Below are 16663 nucleotides of genomic sequence, written 5' to 3'. Positions count from 1 at the left end.
CATATAATGACTTTGACTGTCTAATGATAAAAATGTGTCTACAATCAACAAGTCTGAGGAACTTGTTAGAAACAGGAGACCAGCAGTTGATTTCTGTTCCACCCATTCATCTATTCAAGTTCCATAAAAGTATTACAAGATAGAAACAATTTCTGTTAATTGGTTCCTAGCTGGTGGTACTTTAATTTTGGTGATGTGATGGAGCCAAAGATTTATGAAATCATTGATCTTTCACATCTGTGTGTGTAGCTGTTCCATACCCTTTCTAAAGGAGGGTGCCCCCCCATTCAGAAGCAGGTGCCACAGAGCAATACCTGCAGACAACAAAGGTACTTTGGAGTGCTCAAATTAGGTGTGACTGTAATACAGCATAAATGTGTGATTAGGATAGCCGTGGCAGTGTTCATTCTGTGATGTGTGCTGCTGCAGGTATTTTGTGTCTGGGTATGTGTTTCAGGAACAACAATTAACTCCAAAATTGGAAGTCTGACAGAGGTTACTAATATGTGGCTAGCTGCTTGGCCTAGAACATTGCCGGGAATTGGGGAAGCGCTGTTTTGACACCCTGATGAATCACCAATTTCTTTGAGTCTTAATCTTTTCGAATGCTCTCGTTTACCAGGGAGGGCTGGGCTATGCATATTCTGGATCCTGTCAGTCCAGCTCCTTAATGGGTAGTTGAATGATGTAATACAAAAGGAATCAGTTGTTCATAAGCTGAATGGATTGCCACCTCTGCACTTCCAGCAGCTCTGTTGTTATTCTCATAAGGCTGTTGGCATGTAAGGAGCTGGTGTTCCAGAGAGCATATCCTACAGTAAAGGTTTATTCTGGATTGCCTCTACGGCCATGTAAAGTTCACAGATATATCGAGTTCAGTGTACGTGTATTTAAGGTAGTGGCACGTATACATAACTTTGAGTTCTGGACTGTTGCACATACAGATAGAAATATAGATGCCTATAGAAATGTACAGACATCTGTCTACCATGGTAACCTATGATGAATTGGACACAATTGCTTTATCTGTTAGGGATTCTTTTCTAAAATGCCAATATAACTTTCATTATTGAAAACAGGAAACACTGGCAACACAGACTTCAGAAATTACACCTTCAGATGCTATCAGAATTTCACATGGAATATGTTTGGGAATGCACTGAGTTTTCAGTGTGAAGAATATAGAGTTATTTTATCTAAAGCTAGTGCTGGGCTTTTTTGAAGTCTAAATACTGTATCACCTTATTTGGCTTTTAGATTTCTTGTGGGTTTTTTTGCACAAGTATGTAAGCAATGTTTTCCCTTCGGATGCGTTAATTCTCTCTTATTGGCCCTTCCCACCTGACTTCTGGAAGTAAGCAACAATGGTGAATACTTTATTGGTACTATTCATAAGGTGGACATCCATCTCTCTTGTTAGTGGAATTGCAAACTTGCTTAAAACACTGTAAATTTCTGTTACTTTGTTAAAAGTGTTTATCAGTATTTCTCGGCCAATCTAACGTTCTGCAGTCTGATTTCAAGTGAAGTATTTTATAATTACAGGATGCCAGTGATCCGACAGGGAAGCCCGAGAAACAGAATATAATAGAATGTTAAATAGTAACTATGTTGAGAAAAAAAATAATTTCATAAATCTCATTTGGCAGAAACTTAAAGGTTTGAAAGCTTACAGTGATGTTTCTTGGCAGCTTTATGCTTTTGTTTTCGGTCACTGTTGGTATCCATATGTGTATTTTCACAGGTTGTGATGCTGTCACAGGTTGCCCCACAACAGAGTCTGACTCTAACTGTTGTTTAAACAAGGAACTGATGAATCAACAGGCCAATGTCCAAAGTAGCTTGCTTTTCCATACCCTAATGCTGAGGGTTTATGCTCAAATGTTTGGATGTATCCTTCTGGTTTCTGGTTCTTGTTCTAGGAATTAAAAGGTAGAGCAAAAGTGAGGAATGTACTGGGGCATGGTTACTTTAAGTGCTGAGCTACCTGGATGTGCAGAATTTGCAGACTTATCCCGGAGTTTCATTCCCATTCAATGTTGTTGTTGCCCAACAGATAGGGACAGAAAATGGTCACCATGTTGCTGTTTAAAGCAGCAAGGCAAACAATTTGGTCAGAATATCATTGTCTACACTGGCATCTCTCCAGGATCTTGGATTTGTGTTGTTGCTCAAATTTAAAGCTGCTTGTCCAATTATTCATAATAAATGTCAAAAAAATTATGCTATCAAGAAGGGAAGGGACTCTTTTTAATGAACATATGTTACAGCTTAGCTTATAGTCTATATTTGATGATAATTTTCTTAGTTAACATTGTGTATTCTAACTGGATTCAAGGAATAAGTGGAAATTTTAGAAGGGTCTGTGCCCAGTTATTTTGACTTGCAAGGAAGGATTATTGTTGTTAAATCCAAGGTAAAATATTGGCAGTCCATCCTTCAATTGTGAGTCAAAACCTGAATTACCAGTAATTTTGATTACAGTGATACTCTAGGAAGGTGGGGTGCTCTGACTGTGAACAAATGTGCACCCAGGAGGTGATAGTCTTTCATACAGTGATTTAAAACTAAGCAAGAGCTGCTTCTGGTTTCGGTGAAGCTTGTAATGAAGGATGGTAGCCTTTATTAAAAGAGGAAGTAATACTAAAATGACTGGATTATTGGAGTTAAATTCTATTTTTGGCAAAGAGGTTAATGACATAATCATTGGCAAAAAACATTAGCTTCCTTTTCTTTTACAAAACCTTAAAGTTAAATTATGTTTCTTCTGTAAGGAGTTAAATTTCACTTTAGATTTGGTCCTGAAGGTGTTTCAAAAGTTAAACTAACATTTTAGGTCAATGAATGCTTTTCAAGTCATCTGGAAAAAAAAAAAAACACACAAAAAACCAAACAAATAACAAAAAAAAAACCACTAGAAAAACCACCCCCAAAAAACATGAAACCCCAGAGATTGAGGGGAGTCATCCCAGGCTGTTTGTTTTGCAGAATGACTCTTTATTGAAATAGTCTGTGCATTGTCAAGGATTGCTGTATAAATTTGTGTTGGGACAAAAATTGTCATTGTAACTTTTTGCTTGTCACTGGTGTTATCAACATCATATTTGGTTATATATGCCTCTCACTTGGACTTCGTGTAGGTATAGATCCTCTTCTCTCTTGGTTTTCTCAGCCCTGTTGTGAGGGAAGATATATTCCAGGAGGATTGTAATGGTTGTCCCATTGGTTTGCATCAAATCTTTTCCAGAATTCTAGTTCTGTTGCATTTGATTTTGAGATCTGTGGTGTTAGATTTCTGCTTCCCTGAATTAGGAGTTTATTGTATGGTCCCAGAATGCCATGATAAAGAACTTGGCAAATTGGCTTTGAAGCTATGGACGTGTCTTAAATATTAATTCAAAGTACTAAAAATATTAAGGGTCCTGGAAATTCCAAATGCAGCTTTTAACCTCCTCTTGCTTAAGTATTATACTGATTGCAGACTTGAAATGTGGAATCCAAGTAATAGCAATATTCTAGGATAACACTATTAAGATCTGTTAAAGAAGGTCAGACTTCTAACCTCACCCTTGGAACTGCACTGAATATTAACCCTATAGCTTCAAGTGATGTTTTTAGTCTTGTCTTTCATCATAAAATACTGCATCTGCTTCTGCCAACTTCGGAATTTTTCTGAGGAAGATGATCATAAAATCCTGCCCAGCAGAGCTGGGTTAGTTGTTTCCTTCACCTTTGCCAAGTGTCCTGCCTGGAGTCACAGGCAGGCTGTGAGTGCTTCAGCCATTCTCTGGTTAGCAGTGTAGTGAAGAATGCGGAAAACTTAGAGTTGGTATTGGTAAATCATGAGGAGGAACATTCAGTAATTGAAACAAGGAAGTTCGTTGTTCCCAGCATTGCCAAACTCACGCTCTTCATGCACAACTTTTAACTTGTTCCCTCTAAGCAAGTGCTAAACCTCCTGGAACCTTGTCATGTGTTACAGCATTTGAAGATTTAGTGTTTCTTTGAAGAACTGGGAAAAGCCAAGTAGACCATCAGTTGCTGCCTCTTAGCTTTAAAAACTTGAAGCAACTAGTAAAATACTGTAGAACTGGCAGTTGTTTTGTTAAACAAACAGAACTTACGAAATTATAGGTCTACATACATTGAGCCTGACATGCTGAGGTGCTGGTGAGTATGTTTCCCAGCAAAGTTCAGTATCTTTCTAGTTTTCACTCCAAATCAGGAATCAGTTTGTCTTAGACTGAAACTGACTCTCACAGTGAAAGTGCAACAGTCTCCGTAAACTTCACTGCTCTGAAGTGAAGCATGCTTAATTGTTGCTTCCTTCAGCACAGGAATAGGAAAATTAATCGTATACTTCCCTTCAATAGCTACTTTAGGGAAAAGCAAACAGCAAAAAAAAAAAAAAAAAACCAACAACAAGACAAAAACACCTCATTGGTTAAGAGAGAGCAGGCCAGTTATGTGGGGAAGGAAGGGAAACAAAGAAAATACATTATTATGCAAGATACTATCTTTGCATAATAATTCCTCATATGTGCATGAATTCAGAGAAGGTATGGTAAGATGAGACAGACTTGGTGTTCAGAGTGCCAGAGTAAACTTACCTGCTGGAGATAAGATGTCTGTCAAAATAAATAATAGTTTGAATGAAATAGATTATGGATCTATTTTCTGATAGCTGTGTTAATCTCTTCATGAAGTCTTGGCTGGCTATGGGAAAGAGCAATACAGGCCTATTTATTTTAAGAGTTCAAGAGTTTAAGCTACCATGTAGTGTTCTGTAAATGACTATTTAAAAATAGTACAAGAATGAACACTATTTTGTGAAACCCAGTCATTAGTGCTAACAGTGCCCTGTCTACTCCAGAGCAAGTTTGAATTTTCTCACCCATTCAATTTACTGTTTCTAATCAATTGCTCTTCTGCTTTCTGTGTGTACAGAAGTGTTGTGCAGTTTTTGACTCATGTCACATTAGCGAAAACAAACAACATGGATGATAGTTGATTTAGGTGAGGTTTTGTATTTGATGGTGCTAAAATTTAGAAACATACTTTTGTGATGTTTTCCATAATTTTTTTTCCCTATCATTTAACATTTGCATGAAATGACAATTTCTGGATCAGAGAGCAGTATTTGATATTAAATATTGGTATTACATTAAAAGCCTGGAACAATCTCCCGCCTAATTTGTTGGCATAAAGACCTCTGAAGTTATTGAAAAGCTTTGACTTTCAGAGAAAATCCAATTAGCCTATCAAAGACCACCCTAAAACATCTAGAATTAATATTTGTGTAGAAAGTAAACGTTTTTAGCAGTTAAATTTATGCATATTAGTAAAAATACCATGACTTTTTTTTCTATTGCCTCAGCTGTGATTTATATTTGCAGATCAGAATCCTACTGCACTGGACACTGCAAGCATAGGCTGTTGCCTTGTAGGTGGATGGGAATGTTACAAGAAATCAATGTGGATGGTGCATTGGTATAATATGTGATGCCTATGCTATGATGAGAATCTAATCAGTTATTAAAATATATTAATTAAAGAAAAAATCTTGCCGAAGGAAGGAGCTTCCATCACATGCTGCAGTTTCTCTTAACCCATATTAGGCTTAAATATAAGGGGGTTTATATGCTTAGTCATTATTTAGGCTGGCTGGTTTTAGAAGATTATATGAAGAATTAGTCTGCCTTTATGGTTAGGCTTATTTAACAAATGTATTCCAAATGTAGTTTGGAAGCAGAGGCAGATATGAAGTGCTGTGCAGAGTGTGGGGTCCAACTCCAAGCTTGTCCTTCAGTAGCTACTTTAAAGCATTATTTGCCCTGTATTTAGGCTTCATTAGTTTTCTGATTATTTCAGTGCGGAAGAGGCAGTGGCTTGCACCAGCCTGTCCTTTCACTCTAATTCAGAACAGGCAATGTTCAGTCTGCTGGGGTTTCTGTTGTGAAGGTCCTGCAGATATGTTACTGTAGCCTTTACTTTCCTATTTGGTTTTGGGTGGTTTTTTTTTTTTTTTTTTTTTTTTTTTTTTTTTTTTTTTTTTTTTTTTTTGGGTTTTTTTTTTTTTATTGGTGATGCTTTGTAACAGCAGCAGCAGAGTGATGTGAACCTGAACTGTTGAGTCCCACTCAGAACTGAAGTACTGGGTTTGCAGCACTGCTCCTCTGGTTTCCTAGAGCAGGACAGGAGGATGAATGCCACCAGGCATTCAGCTTGAGTCCTCTCTCCTTTACTGCTGTTTTGGTGGCCACAGAAGTAAAATGCATGTGCAGGCAACTACTGTGTAGTTCTCTGTTTAACTGGAGAAGGGAGTGTTCAAATTGATTCAAATTCTGTTCTTGCTTGTGATGTTTTCTGTCCTGGAAAAGTAAAAAGTTGTGTCAGAGCTGGGATGTAGGCAGGAAGTCAAATGTGTACAAGTATAAGGGAGGGCCTATAAGTATAAGAGAGGGCAAGTGATGGAGCATTTTAGTGAAAAATCATTATACTTCAGGGTACATATCTAATCTACTTGAGTAACAAATTCCTGATCTCTTTCGTAAGGAAGTTAAAAGACCTTTTTCATTCAATGTGAGATGTTTTCTGCTCTTTGTAGGCCGTGGTAGTGAATGTAGAATGTGTAGTTCTACATTCAGCTTTTCAAGAGAGAATGGGTTGTGGAGAACTATGACCATAATTAATTTATATTAAGTTAGCATTCCACTTTTCAGAATTGTCATGATTTGGTTGACCTGCTAACAGTTTAACTCTGCCATTTGAGGGATTTCTTGGAAAATGCACAAATCGGAGAGTCAAGAGATGAATTTTAATTAAGTGCGGTACTTCTGAAATCATCATCTGATAAATATCTTATCAGACACGATAATTATAATAGAAATTAAATATATATCTTTATGAATAACCTGCAGGGTGTGTGCTGTTAGTCCACTTACAGTGAGGAAAACAAGCTTGTGGCTTTGTGATGGATGTGCAACATGAAGCAACTCCTGTTAATTAATGAGTTGAGTTTCTTAATGTAATGTGCTTCAGCCTGCAGTCAGGAGAGTGCTGCTTCAGACTTGAAAACTGAGAACAAGCCATAAGCAAACTGAAAACTGCTCATGACACAATCACTCTTGTCTTCAAGGCACATGACACTCTTATAAGGCATAAACATTTCTTCCTAGTGGCTTATTCTTGCTTGGTAGGCACTCCTAGTGTTCTTAAATGGTAAGATTTTGTTAGGTTATATACCATTAAATATCTGGTTTATTGCATTACTGAGGATGATATGATCCACAGGCTTCTTGGTCCATCTCTGGAGTGATGTTTGAATGCACTTCAGATAGTAACTGCATGTGAAGTTTCTTGGTGTGCAGGCAGGCTGCAGAAATTCTGTGAGAGACCATTGAGTGTAGTGAAATTATTTCATTTTTGTTACACACATATATTTAAAATACAGTGCTTAAAAGGCTAGATACAAACACACATATATTTAAAATACAGTGCTTAAAAGGCTAGATACAAACAATTATAAACCATAATTTATAAAACAAAATTATAAATTATAATTTTTTGTTGGTGGAGGTCATCCTGTTATCTTCTGTGCAGTGTTGACATCATCGTCTTGTTTGAGATACTGAGTAAGACTGTAACTTTACCCTCTTCCCATTTTTCTTGCTCTTCACTGAAAGAGTTGTTCATATGCCTCTGTACAGAGTCCTTATCATTTACCAGTATCAGGTTTCTTTGGTATTTTATCACCTTTGTTTAGTAACTTGCTGCTTGGCATCTTTTGGACAGCTAATTACTGTAATGATCTGGATTTCCAGACTTGCAGAGTAATCAGTTCTGGTGTGCTCTTCATCACATAGGTTTCTGTGTGAGTGAGAATATTGAGTAAATGATGAGAGTTGTGACTTGCTTGGGAAGCCTCACACAGAAATGTTTCATAGATCTTTAAATAAAAAAATGCAGTGTTCCTTTTAAACAGCAAAATTTACTATTTCATCCTTTCTTAAAGGAGATATTACATTTTAAGGGATAATTAATAGAATTGCAGAACAATTTTGGAGGCTCTCAACCTTATAAACAACAGAAAGGATTGAAAAAAAACCCAAACTTGTGAAGTAGATGCAGCAGCAGCTCTAAATAATTTGTGTTTTCTGTTGAAGGATGTTAAAAAAGGTACAGCATTAAGGTTTAATTGTTCTTCTGACACTATTTCTTGCTAACACCTGGTTGCCTTGTACATTTTGAAGTACCTTGAGTCTTCCAAGTGTTCTGTTGCAGGTTTGCCCCCAGTGCTTAGGTCCATGTTCCTCTTCAGGAACCCAGAAGTTGCATTATTCTGGAGAGTGCTGGGGCGTAAGTAATTTCTTGGCAGGAAGGAAAACTGAAACAAATCCAATGGTACTTTTCTCAGGTTCTTTGAAATCTAACTTTCCAGCCACCATGCTGGCACGTACACTGGATGCTTGTACGTTTTAAAACCTTCGCCCGACAGACTTGCATAAATCACTGGGTCTAAACACTAAGCTCCAGAGGTGAATTTTCAACTTTTTCCCCAACCATTTAGCTAATCAGCAGTCAAACAAATTGAGGACCTTGTGATGATTTTTAATAGTAGTGCATTCAAGACTTCTGTAGACACATGCTGTGACTAAATATTTATGTCATGTCAGCTTTTTAATTGCTGTTGTGTAATAGAGATTTTACAACCAATGTAGGCACAGTGATGATTGCAGACGTGGCCACAAACAGATATGCTTTTGGTGCTGCTAGATTTCTTATTCACAACTATATTATCTGCTGTGCTAATGGAACTTCTTCACAGTATATTTTATTTTAAATAATGCCATCCTTTGAAAGCTAGATTGCTTGTCACATCTGCTCTGTAAAGAAACTGATTTCCTGCTTTGAATGGAAAGATGGAAACTCCTGAGTTCTGTCACAAGCTTTCTCTTTGAGCGTAATACAGCTTGGATGATGTTATTTCTCTACAGAATGGTAGCATGTGCCCCATGCAGCAGGATGATGGGTCAGCTCTAACAGCTGAGATGTTTTTTTTTGAAAGTATCCTCAAACAACCACCAGATGAAAATTGAAAGTTTGTATCAGTGCTTATGACACTTAGAGGAAAACTCTCAGCCTTTCAGGATTAGGGTTTTTCCTTGATGATGCTGTATAAGCTAAACTATATATCCTGTATCTGAGTTGGCACCTTTACTGGAAGTGAGAACATGATTAACTCTTGATGTATTACATATGCTTTGGCTATTCACAAAGCTGGTGAAACGAATAAAAGTTAAACACTGTTTAAAGAGGAGCTAATGTATTAAAATTGTAGCATACTTTTGGGAAAGGCATCTCTTATTTCTTATATAAATGTCTATGTGATGTCTTCAGCAGGTGGTAGAACTTTTCGGAGGTGAGGTCAGTGGTAGCTCTGATTACCTCTGCTGTGGTGTGTTGATCCTCATGGGTACCCAAGTGTGTGGTGGATGGTGAGAAAGTGTGTTCTCTCTCAAAGCAGAAAGAGGATTTCTGGCTTGCAGCTGGAAGTTTGTTATGAGGCTCAAGTTAAGCAATGCACCTCTGTTTAGAAAACATTTTAAGCTTTCTCATGTTACTGAAGTGTATTTCTGTATTAGCCTTGTGAAAACTTAATCTGTGTTTAAAGTTTCTAAAATGTTTGCTAAGAAGAATTCTGCACAAAGCCAAACTCAAAACTATTTTTGTTTGTACTTGCTGAAGAGCAGTGAAAAGTTCTTTTATTCTAGTGAGCTTTTTTTGTTTTATGCTGTTGCTGTTTGCAGGGTGAAAGTTAGTTGTCAGCACTTGCATTTGTAAATCTCTTTTTAAGGGCTGATTACTCTGGGCTGAAAGTTGGCAGGCAAGATCTCAGCCCTAGAGCATTGTTTGGGGTTTTGCATGTTTTTAAATAACAGATCTATGTGACTGATTTGATTGAGAGTGCATGCTGCTACTCAGACTGTAGTAACTCTGGACAATGAAGTAGACTGCAGAAAAGCACACTTCGAATATGAATGAGAAAAATTAGAGATGTCTGTAATAAGAGCAGGAGGATTGGGGGCTACACTCCAGGGAGGTTTTTAGGGAGGTTTTTAGGGAGGTCAGCAAGAGCAGTAGGGGTTTTGTTTGCTCTGTAACAATCAAGGAGATAGAGGTCTTTTCCAAACTATTTGCAAGGTTGTGGTGCATGTGGATGCAGCATGTTTATAAATACCTTCAGGCAGTTGCACATTAATTCTGCCTGTACTAGGATCCCTAAACCTGCACTAAAATGCAGTGTAAAGGTTAGTCGGATGTTGGCACCATGATAACACACACATGTGGCTTTTGGATGAGAGCAGTCCCAGCTCTGCTTGGCTTGGCAGCCAGGCAAGAGTGATCATGTGGCTGTGTGCACTTGTCTGTGTAGTCATTCTGTGGGCCATTGCTGGTTTGTATCTGGTATTGAAATGATGGAATTCTTATAACTAGATGGCTTTGAAAAGACTTGACAGTGAAGAACCATGTTGTCAACTTTAAAAAAACCAAAACACTACAACTGCCCAAAAAAACCTCACAAAAACCTCAAACAAACAAACAAAAAAATTAAAAATCAACCTCTCCCCCCAAACAACCCCCGTATCTTTCTATTTGTGAAGGCAGTTGTGGACGTTGCAGAGTGAAACCAGTAGGCTGAAATACCCATGTTGCTTGACCAGATGGTCTCAGTCCCTCCTGAAAATATTCTTGTAACTCCTCAGGTTAACCACTCACCACGTGTCCACAGGGACAGATCTCTACAAGTGAAGGGTGACTAATGAGAAAACGAGTAATAAGGCACTCTTGCCCTTGCTGTTGCAATTACTAGTTCTGCAGATGGAGCAGTGTATTACAGTTTTGGGGAAAGGAAACATGGTTGAATATTGTGCTATTTCTAAAGAAAAATGTTTTTCCTGTATTTTAAAGTTCTCTGTCTTGCCTATTTACAAACCAGGTTTGGACTGTTTTTGGTTAGTCTCAATAAGTTGTCAAAATAAGTACTTGAATGTCTGTAGAAGAGTCAAGAACAGAGTTATTCCCAAGTTGCTGAAGCTGACTTATTACTCTATGATGGCCAAACGGCAAGCCAGAAGGATACAATGATTTACTATATGCATTTGCAGAATTGAAATTAATGGGTGCTTCTAAATCAGTGAAACATTGGCATAGGTTGCCCAGAGAGGTGGTGGATGCACCATCCCTGGAAGCATTCAAGGTCAGGTTGGACAGGACTCTGAGCAATCTGTTCTAGTTGAAGATGTCCCTGTTTCTTGCAGAAGAGGTGGGCTAAACGACTTTCAAAAGGCCCCTTTCAACTAAAAACCTGCTTTGTGATTCTGTGATGAAAAAATTGTCATTTGATTGTGATAGCTCAATGTTCTGCTGTAGGTAGTGCTACCTCTATCCCAAAAGGGTTTGCCAGCTTGCGTTTTTCTCTTGAATGTCTCCTGTTTATTGCTGCAACATTTATTTATGCAAAGATACATTGAACTGCTGACTGGTAAACCAGATCTTTTAAAGTCATGGACAAGTTAACTCTTCCGTTGGATGATAATTTTTATTGCTGCATTAAAATGCTCCATTTAACTTGTCACTAATTCAGCTGATAAACTCTCTCAAACAGTGAATCTCTTCCTGTGGTTTCTAGAATTACCAGCTATTGATTGTGGTTTGTATAAATAAGCTTTTATATGAAGAGATATATCAATACTAATGAAAAACATGCTAAAACATATCATATGGAGAGCTTTTAACATTCCACGGTTTTTATTGATTTTCTCCTTTTTCTACAGCCCTTGTATTCTCTGACATGATAGTCATGGGAGTCTGCTGTCATGTAGGTTTTGTTCTCTAGGAGTCCAATAAGTGGCAGCTTTCCAGTAGAAAAGGTGGCATTAACTTTCCAGAGCATCCCTGCATGTGAAGTCGTTTTGAAGTATCTCACAACCAATGGGATTTTGCAGCTGAGCACTTGACATCCTGCAGACTTGTAGCAGTGGGATGTATTAAGTGAAGAAAAATTGCAACAGAAGCTCCCTCCTTCTGTGTTGGTGATCTTTCTGTATGGCTTGCCCATTTGCAGAAAGGCAAAGCCTGATCATTGTTGAAATCACGGGATTTGGAAAGCAGGTTTTATCCTCTTCAAACAAATGACTTCATTGCTATTGTTTGGAGTGCCATTTTGATACTTAGTGATCAAAATTCAACTTAAATATATGGGTTTCACATTGTAATTACTAAAAATAATTTGTTTACAAGGTGAGTGGTATTAGTATGGTGTGTATCACAACAAATCCGTGTAGCTAATGAGAATATGATTATTAGTCTGAGTAGTGTAAGCAAAGTTACCTGTGGCTTCAATCTAGACTTGGCCTGTGATAAGTATCTTTCATAATCTCATCTAAGGGACTTCTGAAAAGCAGTAGAGTGATATGCTGCTCTAATTGCTGGTGGCTTACCCAAGGAATTTGAGGTTGCAGTGTGCACACGGCAGTTATGTGTTGTCAGGTTAGCTGAAAACCTGTCTATCCTCAGCTGCAATTAATGAGTTAGCTGGGTATTTTGTGCTTGATGGCCAGTCAGCAAATGCTTTAAAGGACATACATGTAGTGAAACTTTACTTTTTGTTTGACACATTCACACGATTGCAGCTATTTCCCTTCCCTTCCTTTATCCTTAGACCTACAAAGTTCGGGTGTTAACACTATGTACCAGAGGATGGAAATGATTGCAGCATGTCTCTGGACATGCTGATCCTAGAAGGGGATGGGAATATGTGAGATAAGTAGGTGACAGAAGGATGCAAAGTACCTTAACATAGGTTTGGGGATCAAAATGCTGAGTAGATACCACCATTGCTGACTGAAACATGCTTGTCTTTCTGTAAAGTACTCTTTAGCTTATGAATCTGGACTAAAGCTATGCCCAAGGGTAGTATGAGTAGCAGTGGAGGTTACATACAGTGAACATGAAATGAGTGAGGAATCTTAGGCTCTTTTTAGAAAGAAAAATTAATCCAAAATTTGGAAAGACTAAACACAATCTCTTAAAAAAACATGAACAGAAGTGTTCTCCAAGAGGCTTAGACACTTCACGCAGCGTTAATGTGTCTGCTTCTTCCCATGCATGGCTTTGAGCAACACGGAGTCTGGCTATTAATACTGCTTTTGAAAATTTGCTTTCATCCTGAGGATGGTTTTTGGTTATTTTATAAAACATAAGCATCCTGAATGAATTCCAGAATTTGTTACGTAACCTGTGAGTGTATTTGTGTGTAACACTATGTGAGGGATAGTGTAATCTTTTAGTTCCATTTTAATATGTTTTTTTGTCTGTACCATTTCTTCCTTAATGTGTTTCTATTCCAAGGTGAGAGACATAGTGTTAAGAAAAGAAACTTCTGAGAATATAACAGTGACACAGTACTTGTGTTTCTTTTGAAAACATACTTTTCAATATATGAGGTGATAAGCAGCTGTTAAATGCTCATCTTCTTGGGGATGTCAGTATATTTGTTACCTCAGCTGTATGTACAAAATACCTCTTGCATAATCCTATAATACAGGTGCTTGAATCAGTTCATAGCTGAATGTAATAATTTTCTTTGAAAATTTCAGAATGTATTCAGTCAGTTGTATTTGACATTCGCTTTTGCCCACTTCAGAATGCAGTGTAAAGGAGATTCATGGAAGGCTGTAATGCCCTAGACTGAAAGTCTTCTTAACTCTAGTCATGGAGTCAAGGTAGCCTTAAAGGAGTTTATGTTCCTAAAGAATGGAACAATACCATTAACTTATATGTGCTGCAAATCTTTATATTTTCATTTTAAGAAGATTGCATGTTTGGTGTCACCAACTGGAAAGCAATAAATCTCTCTCATGCATTGTTAAAGATGCAGTACTGCAATTTCCTATGAATAAAAAACTAAAAAAGCATTTTACATCTTTTTAGAAAAGAAAAAATTAAAAAGCCTGATTTTCACACATATTTACTTTGAGACTTCATGCTTTAAATTAGCTTTTATTGTTTTTTGAAGACTTTTTAAAATAACAGTATTAAATAACAGCATCAAATTTCAAAGCAATGCTGCTGTCAGACTTTCAACTCTATTGAGTTTTTTACTTGTTTAATCAAACAAAATAAGATTTTGGGATTATAGAGCAGAAGAACTGGTTGAGCATTAGTAGTCTAGCAGAACTGTTGTAACATGCTTCTTAAATTTTGCAAAGATAAAGTGACCATCTAAGTAGTTATAGAAGAAGGGTTAGTTTGTGACTAAATACTCCTTAGTGAGTGGAGTCTGCCAGTTGTATGAAGAAGTCATGGTTTGAAATGCAGTCTGAATAAGTAAGGTGAGAATCAAGAGAAACTTTTCCAGTGGAATTTCCCTGCCCAGTGCTGTGGCAAGTGCTCATCTGTAATCCCAAGGCAGCCAGTGACTGGGAGCTGAGTGTATCTGCAAAGTGGCTTTATCCTCATTTTATGTTTTCTCTGGACGCATAATCCCAACCATATTGTGTGGAAGTTCTTTGGACCTTTGCTCTGAGTCAAGGTGGCATGTCTGGAGTGGCTGCGGGTTCTCAGGAATTTCAACAACCACTTACAGGATCTTTTGTCTTCTTATTTCTGCAGCTTACAAAGGTGACCAGTAAAGTTCTCTCTGAGCAGCCAAAAAGCAGACAGCTCATGACTTCTGATCAGGACACTAAAGTTGTGGCTGAACCGCAGGTGCAGCAAGTACAAGAAGTTAAGGACGGTTCTCATCTAGTAAGTATTATAATTGCATGTTGCCCTGGTGTGTTGTAGGAAACATTGTCTTTTTACTGTGTCTTAATCAAAATTGTAGGTCAGAACATTTTAGAAGGCAGTTGGCTAACAGCATTGAAGGATTAAACAGCCAGAGCAGAGCTGTTGGAGGTGGTTAATTCTCTGTACTGACTAGAAACCTCATCTTAGCTTGGCTTCAGCCCTTTGGGGGGATTTACGTAAACTGCAAGATATGACAGTTTGCAGTCATTTAAGGTACAGGGGGGTTTAGGCTGTGCAGGAATTGTATCACTAATCTTGAATAGGTTCTTGCTCACACCTTGCCATGTGAGGCCAATGCAGGGAATGCACTTTGTATGGATGTGTAATTGAAAAAAGCACAAACCCATACAAGCAGGAATTTGCAGTCTGTAACAGGAATTTTGCTCAGTCAGTTGTGCCAAGTGGCACATGCTGCTGTTGCTGTGCTGCTGTGCAGGATCCAGTAAGTGGCTGTATGGTATGCTTTTGGCAGAACATACAGTAGATTGTACTGTGTGCATATATGTTGTAGTAAAGTCACATATGTTCTCAGGAAGATTGAAGACTTGATTTTTATTCAAATATATTCAAATTTTTGTCTTTGTTAACTGTGTATTGGGAGGAAAATGTACATTGTGTATGTTTCCTCTTGGGACATCTTGAAGGGTTTGGTTCCAGTGTATGTTCTGCCAGGAGTTTCACTTGTGCTATGCTATGCAGCAGATACTTGCTACTTCCAACTTAGCTTGGAACTAGCACTAAGGAGCATTCTGAAAAACTCATGCTTTTCATTTCTAAGAAAGCTGGTGCACTTTTTGTTTGTTCCTCTTCCCCCTTTTTTTTTATTCTGAGTTCTCTGTTTTACATTTCTTGGATGTGAATTTTTACTTATTTAACAGTAGAGGAAAAAATTCAACATGGTTTTCTGCCATACTTTTGGAAGTTGAACTTTTGAGATTTGCTTTTGTTTGTTTTATTTCCCCCCCCCCGCCAGTACCCAGGGCATTAGTGCCAATTAACCAGTGTGTAAACTTGAGTAAGAGTGGCTTGCAGATTTGCTTCAAGAGCTTGAAGCTGTCTGTGCCTTTCAACAGGTGCATTAGCATTAAAGACAATTCACTAGTCTTGGTATGGGTGCTAGTTCTTTTAATTTGACATACTAGAATTTTTATTTTTAAAAAATGTATTTAAATCTTATTTCCTGTTCTTTCCTACTTATTTGGAGAAAAAGAGCATAATCATTTATTTGTATTTCAGGAGACATTATTGTTCTTTTCATGAGAAGAGAAAGCTGATGTCAATTTAGATATCTTGGAATGTACCCATAGTGCTATAATAGTACATTTCAAATAACTTGTTCTATTGTGATTAAAGCATTACTTTGGTTGAATATTTTATCTCAAAAAGATGAGACCTATACCTTATTAGGCTTTAAGTTATACCAATATGATACTCTTTTGTGCACAACATCATAAGGTCATTCTGGTATGAGCATAATTACCAATATAGTCTGATAACAGTGGTGTTTTCAAAATGGTCCCTTCTGTAATGCCATGCTTACATGAGTTGATTTTTGCTAATGCTTCAGGACTTCACTTGCAAGTTCTGTGAACAAGATTATAATTGGAGAAAAACTTCACAGAGTGCAGGAAAGAATTAGCAAACTGAAATCATTAAGACACTTCCATCTTTTCATAAATGTGATAGGAAGGAGAAAAAATTTCTGGAATCCTGACTCTATTGCCTTTAGCAAGTACATACTTCAGGTCAGTTGAAAACCACCTGCTGTTTCTTGTGTCTTAATTATTTTGAGATCAGAGGGCTAGACTGC

General features: G+C 37.6%; 1 protein-coding gene across 5 annotated transcripts in view; it reads left to right on the top strand.

Moving 5' to 3' along the window:
- Window positions 1-16663, top strand: part of LARP4B (La ribonucleoprotein 4B) — a 56050-nt gene that overhangs the window by 3822 nt on the left and 35565 nt on the right. For all 5 annotated transcript variants that reach the window (XM_053943296.1, XM_053943305.1, XM_053943313.1 and 2 more), the window contains exon 2: window positions 14677-14811. In XM_053943296.1, the coding sequence (XP_053799271.1) occupies window positions 14731-14811 (81 nt within the window). In that variant the 5' untranslated portion in view covers window positions 14677-14730. The remainder of the gene's footprint in view (window positions 1-14676; window positions 14812-16663) is intronic.

This window comes from Vidua chalybeata, chromosome 1 (assembly GCF_026979565.1).
Source record: "Vidua chalybeata isolate OUT-0048 chromosome 1, bVidCha1 merged haplotype, whole genome shotgun sequence".
Classification (NCBI taxonomy): Eukaryota; Metazoa; Chordata; class Aves; order Passeriformes; family Viduidae; genus Vidua; species Vidua chalybeata.
This window is presented reverse-complemented; position numbering and strand designations above follow the sequence as displayed.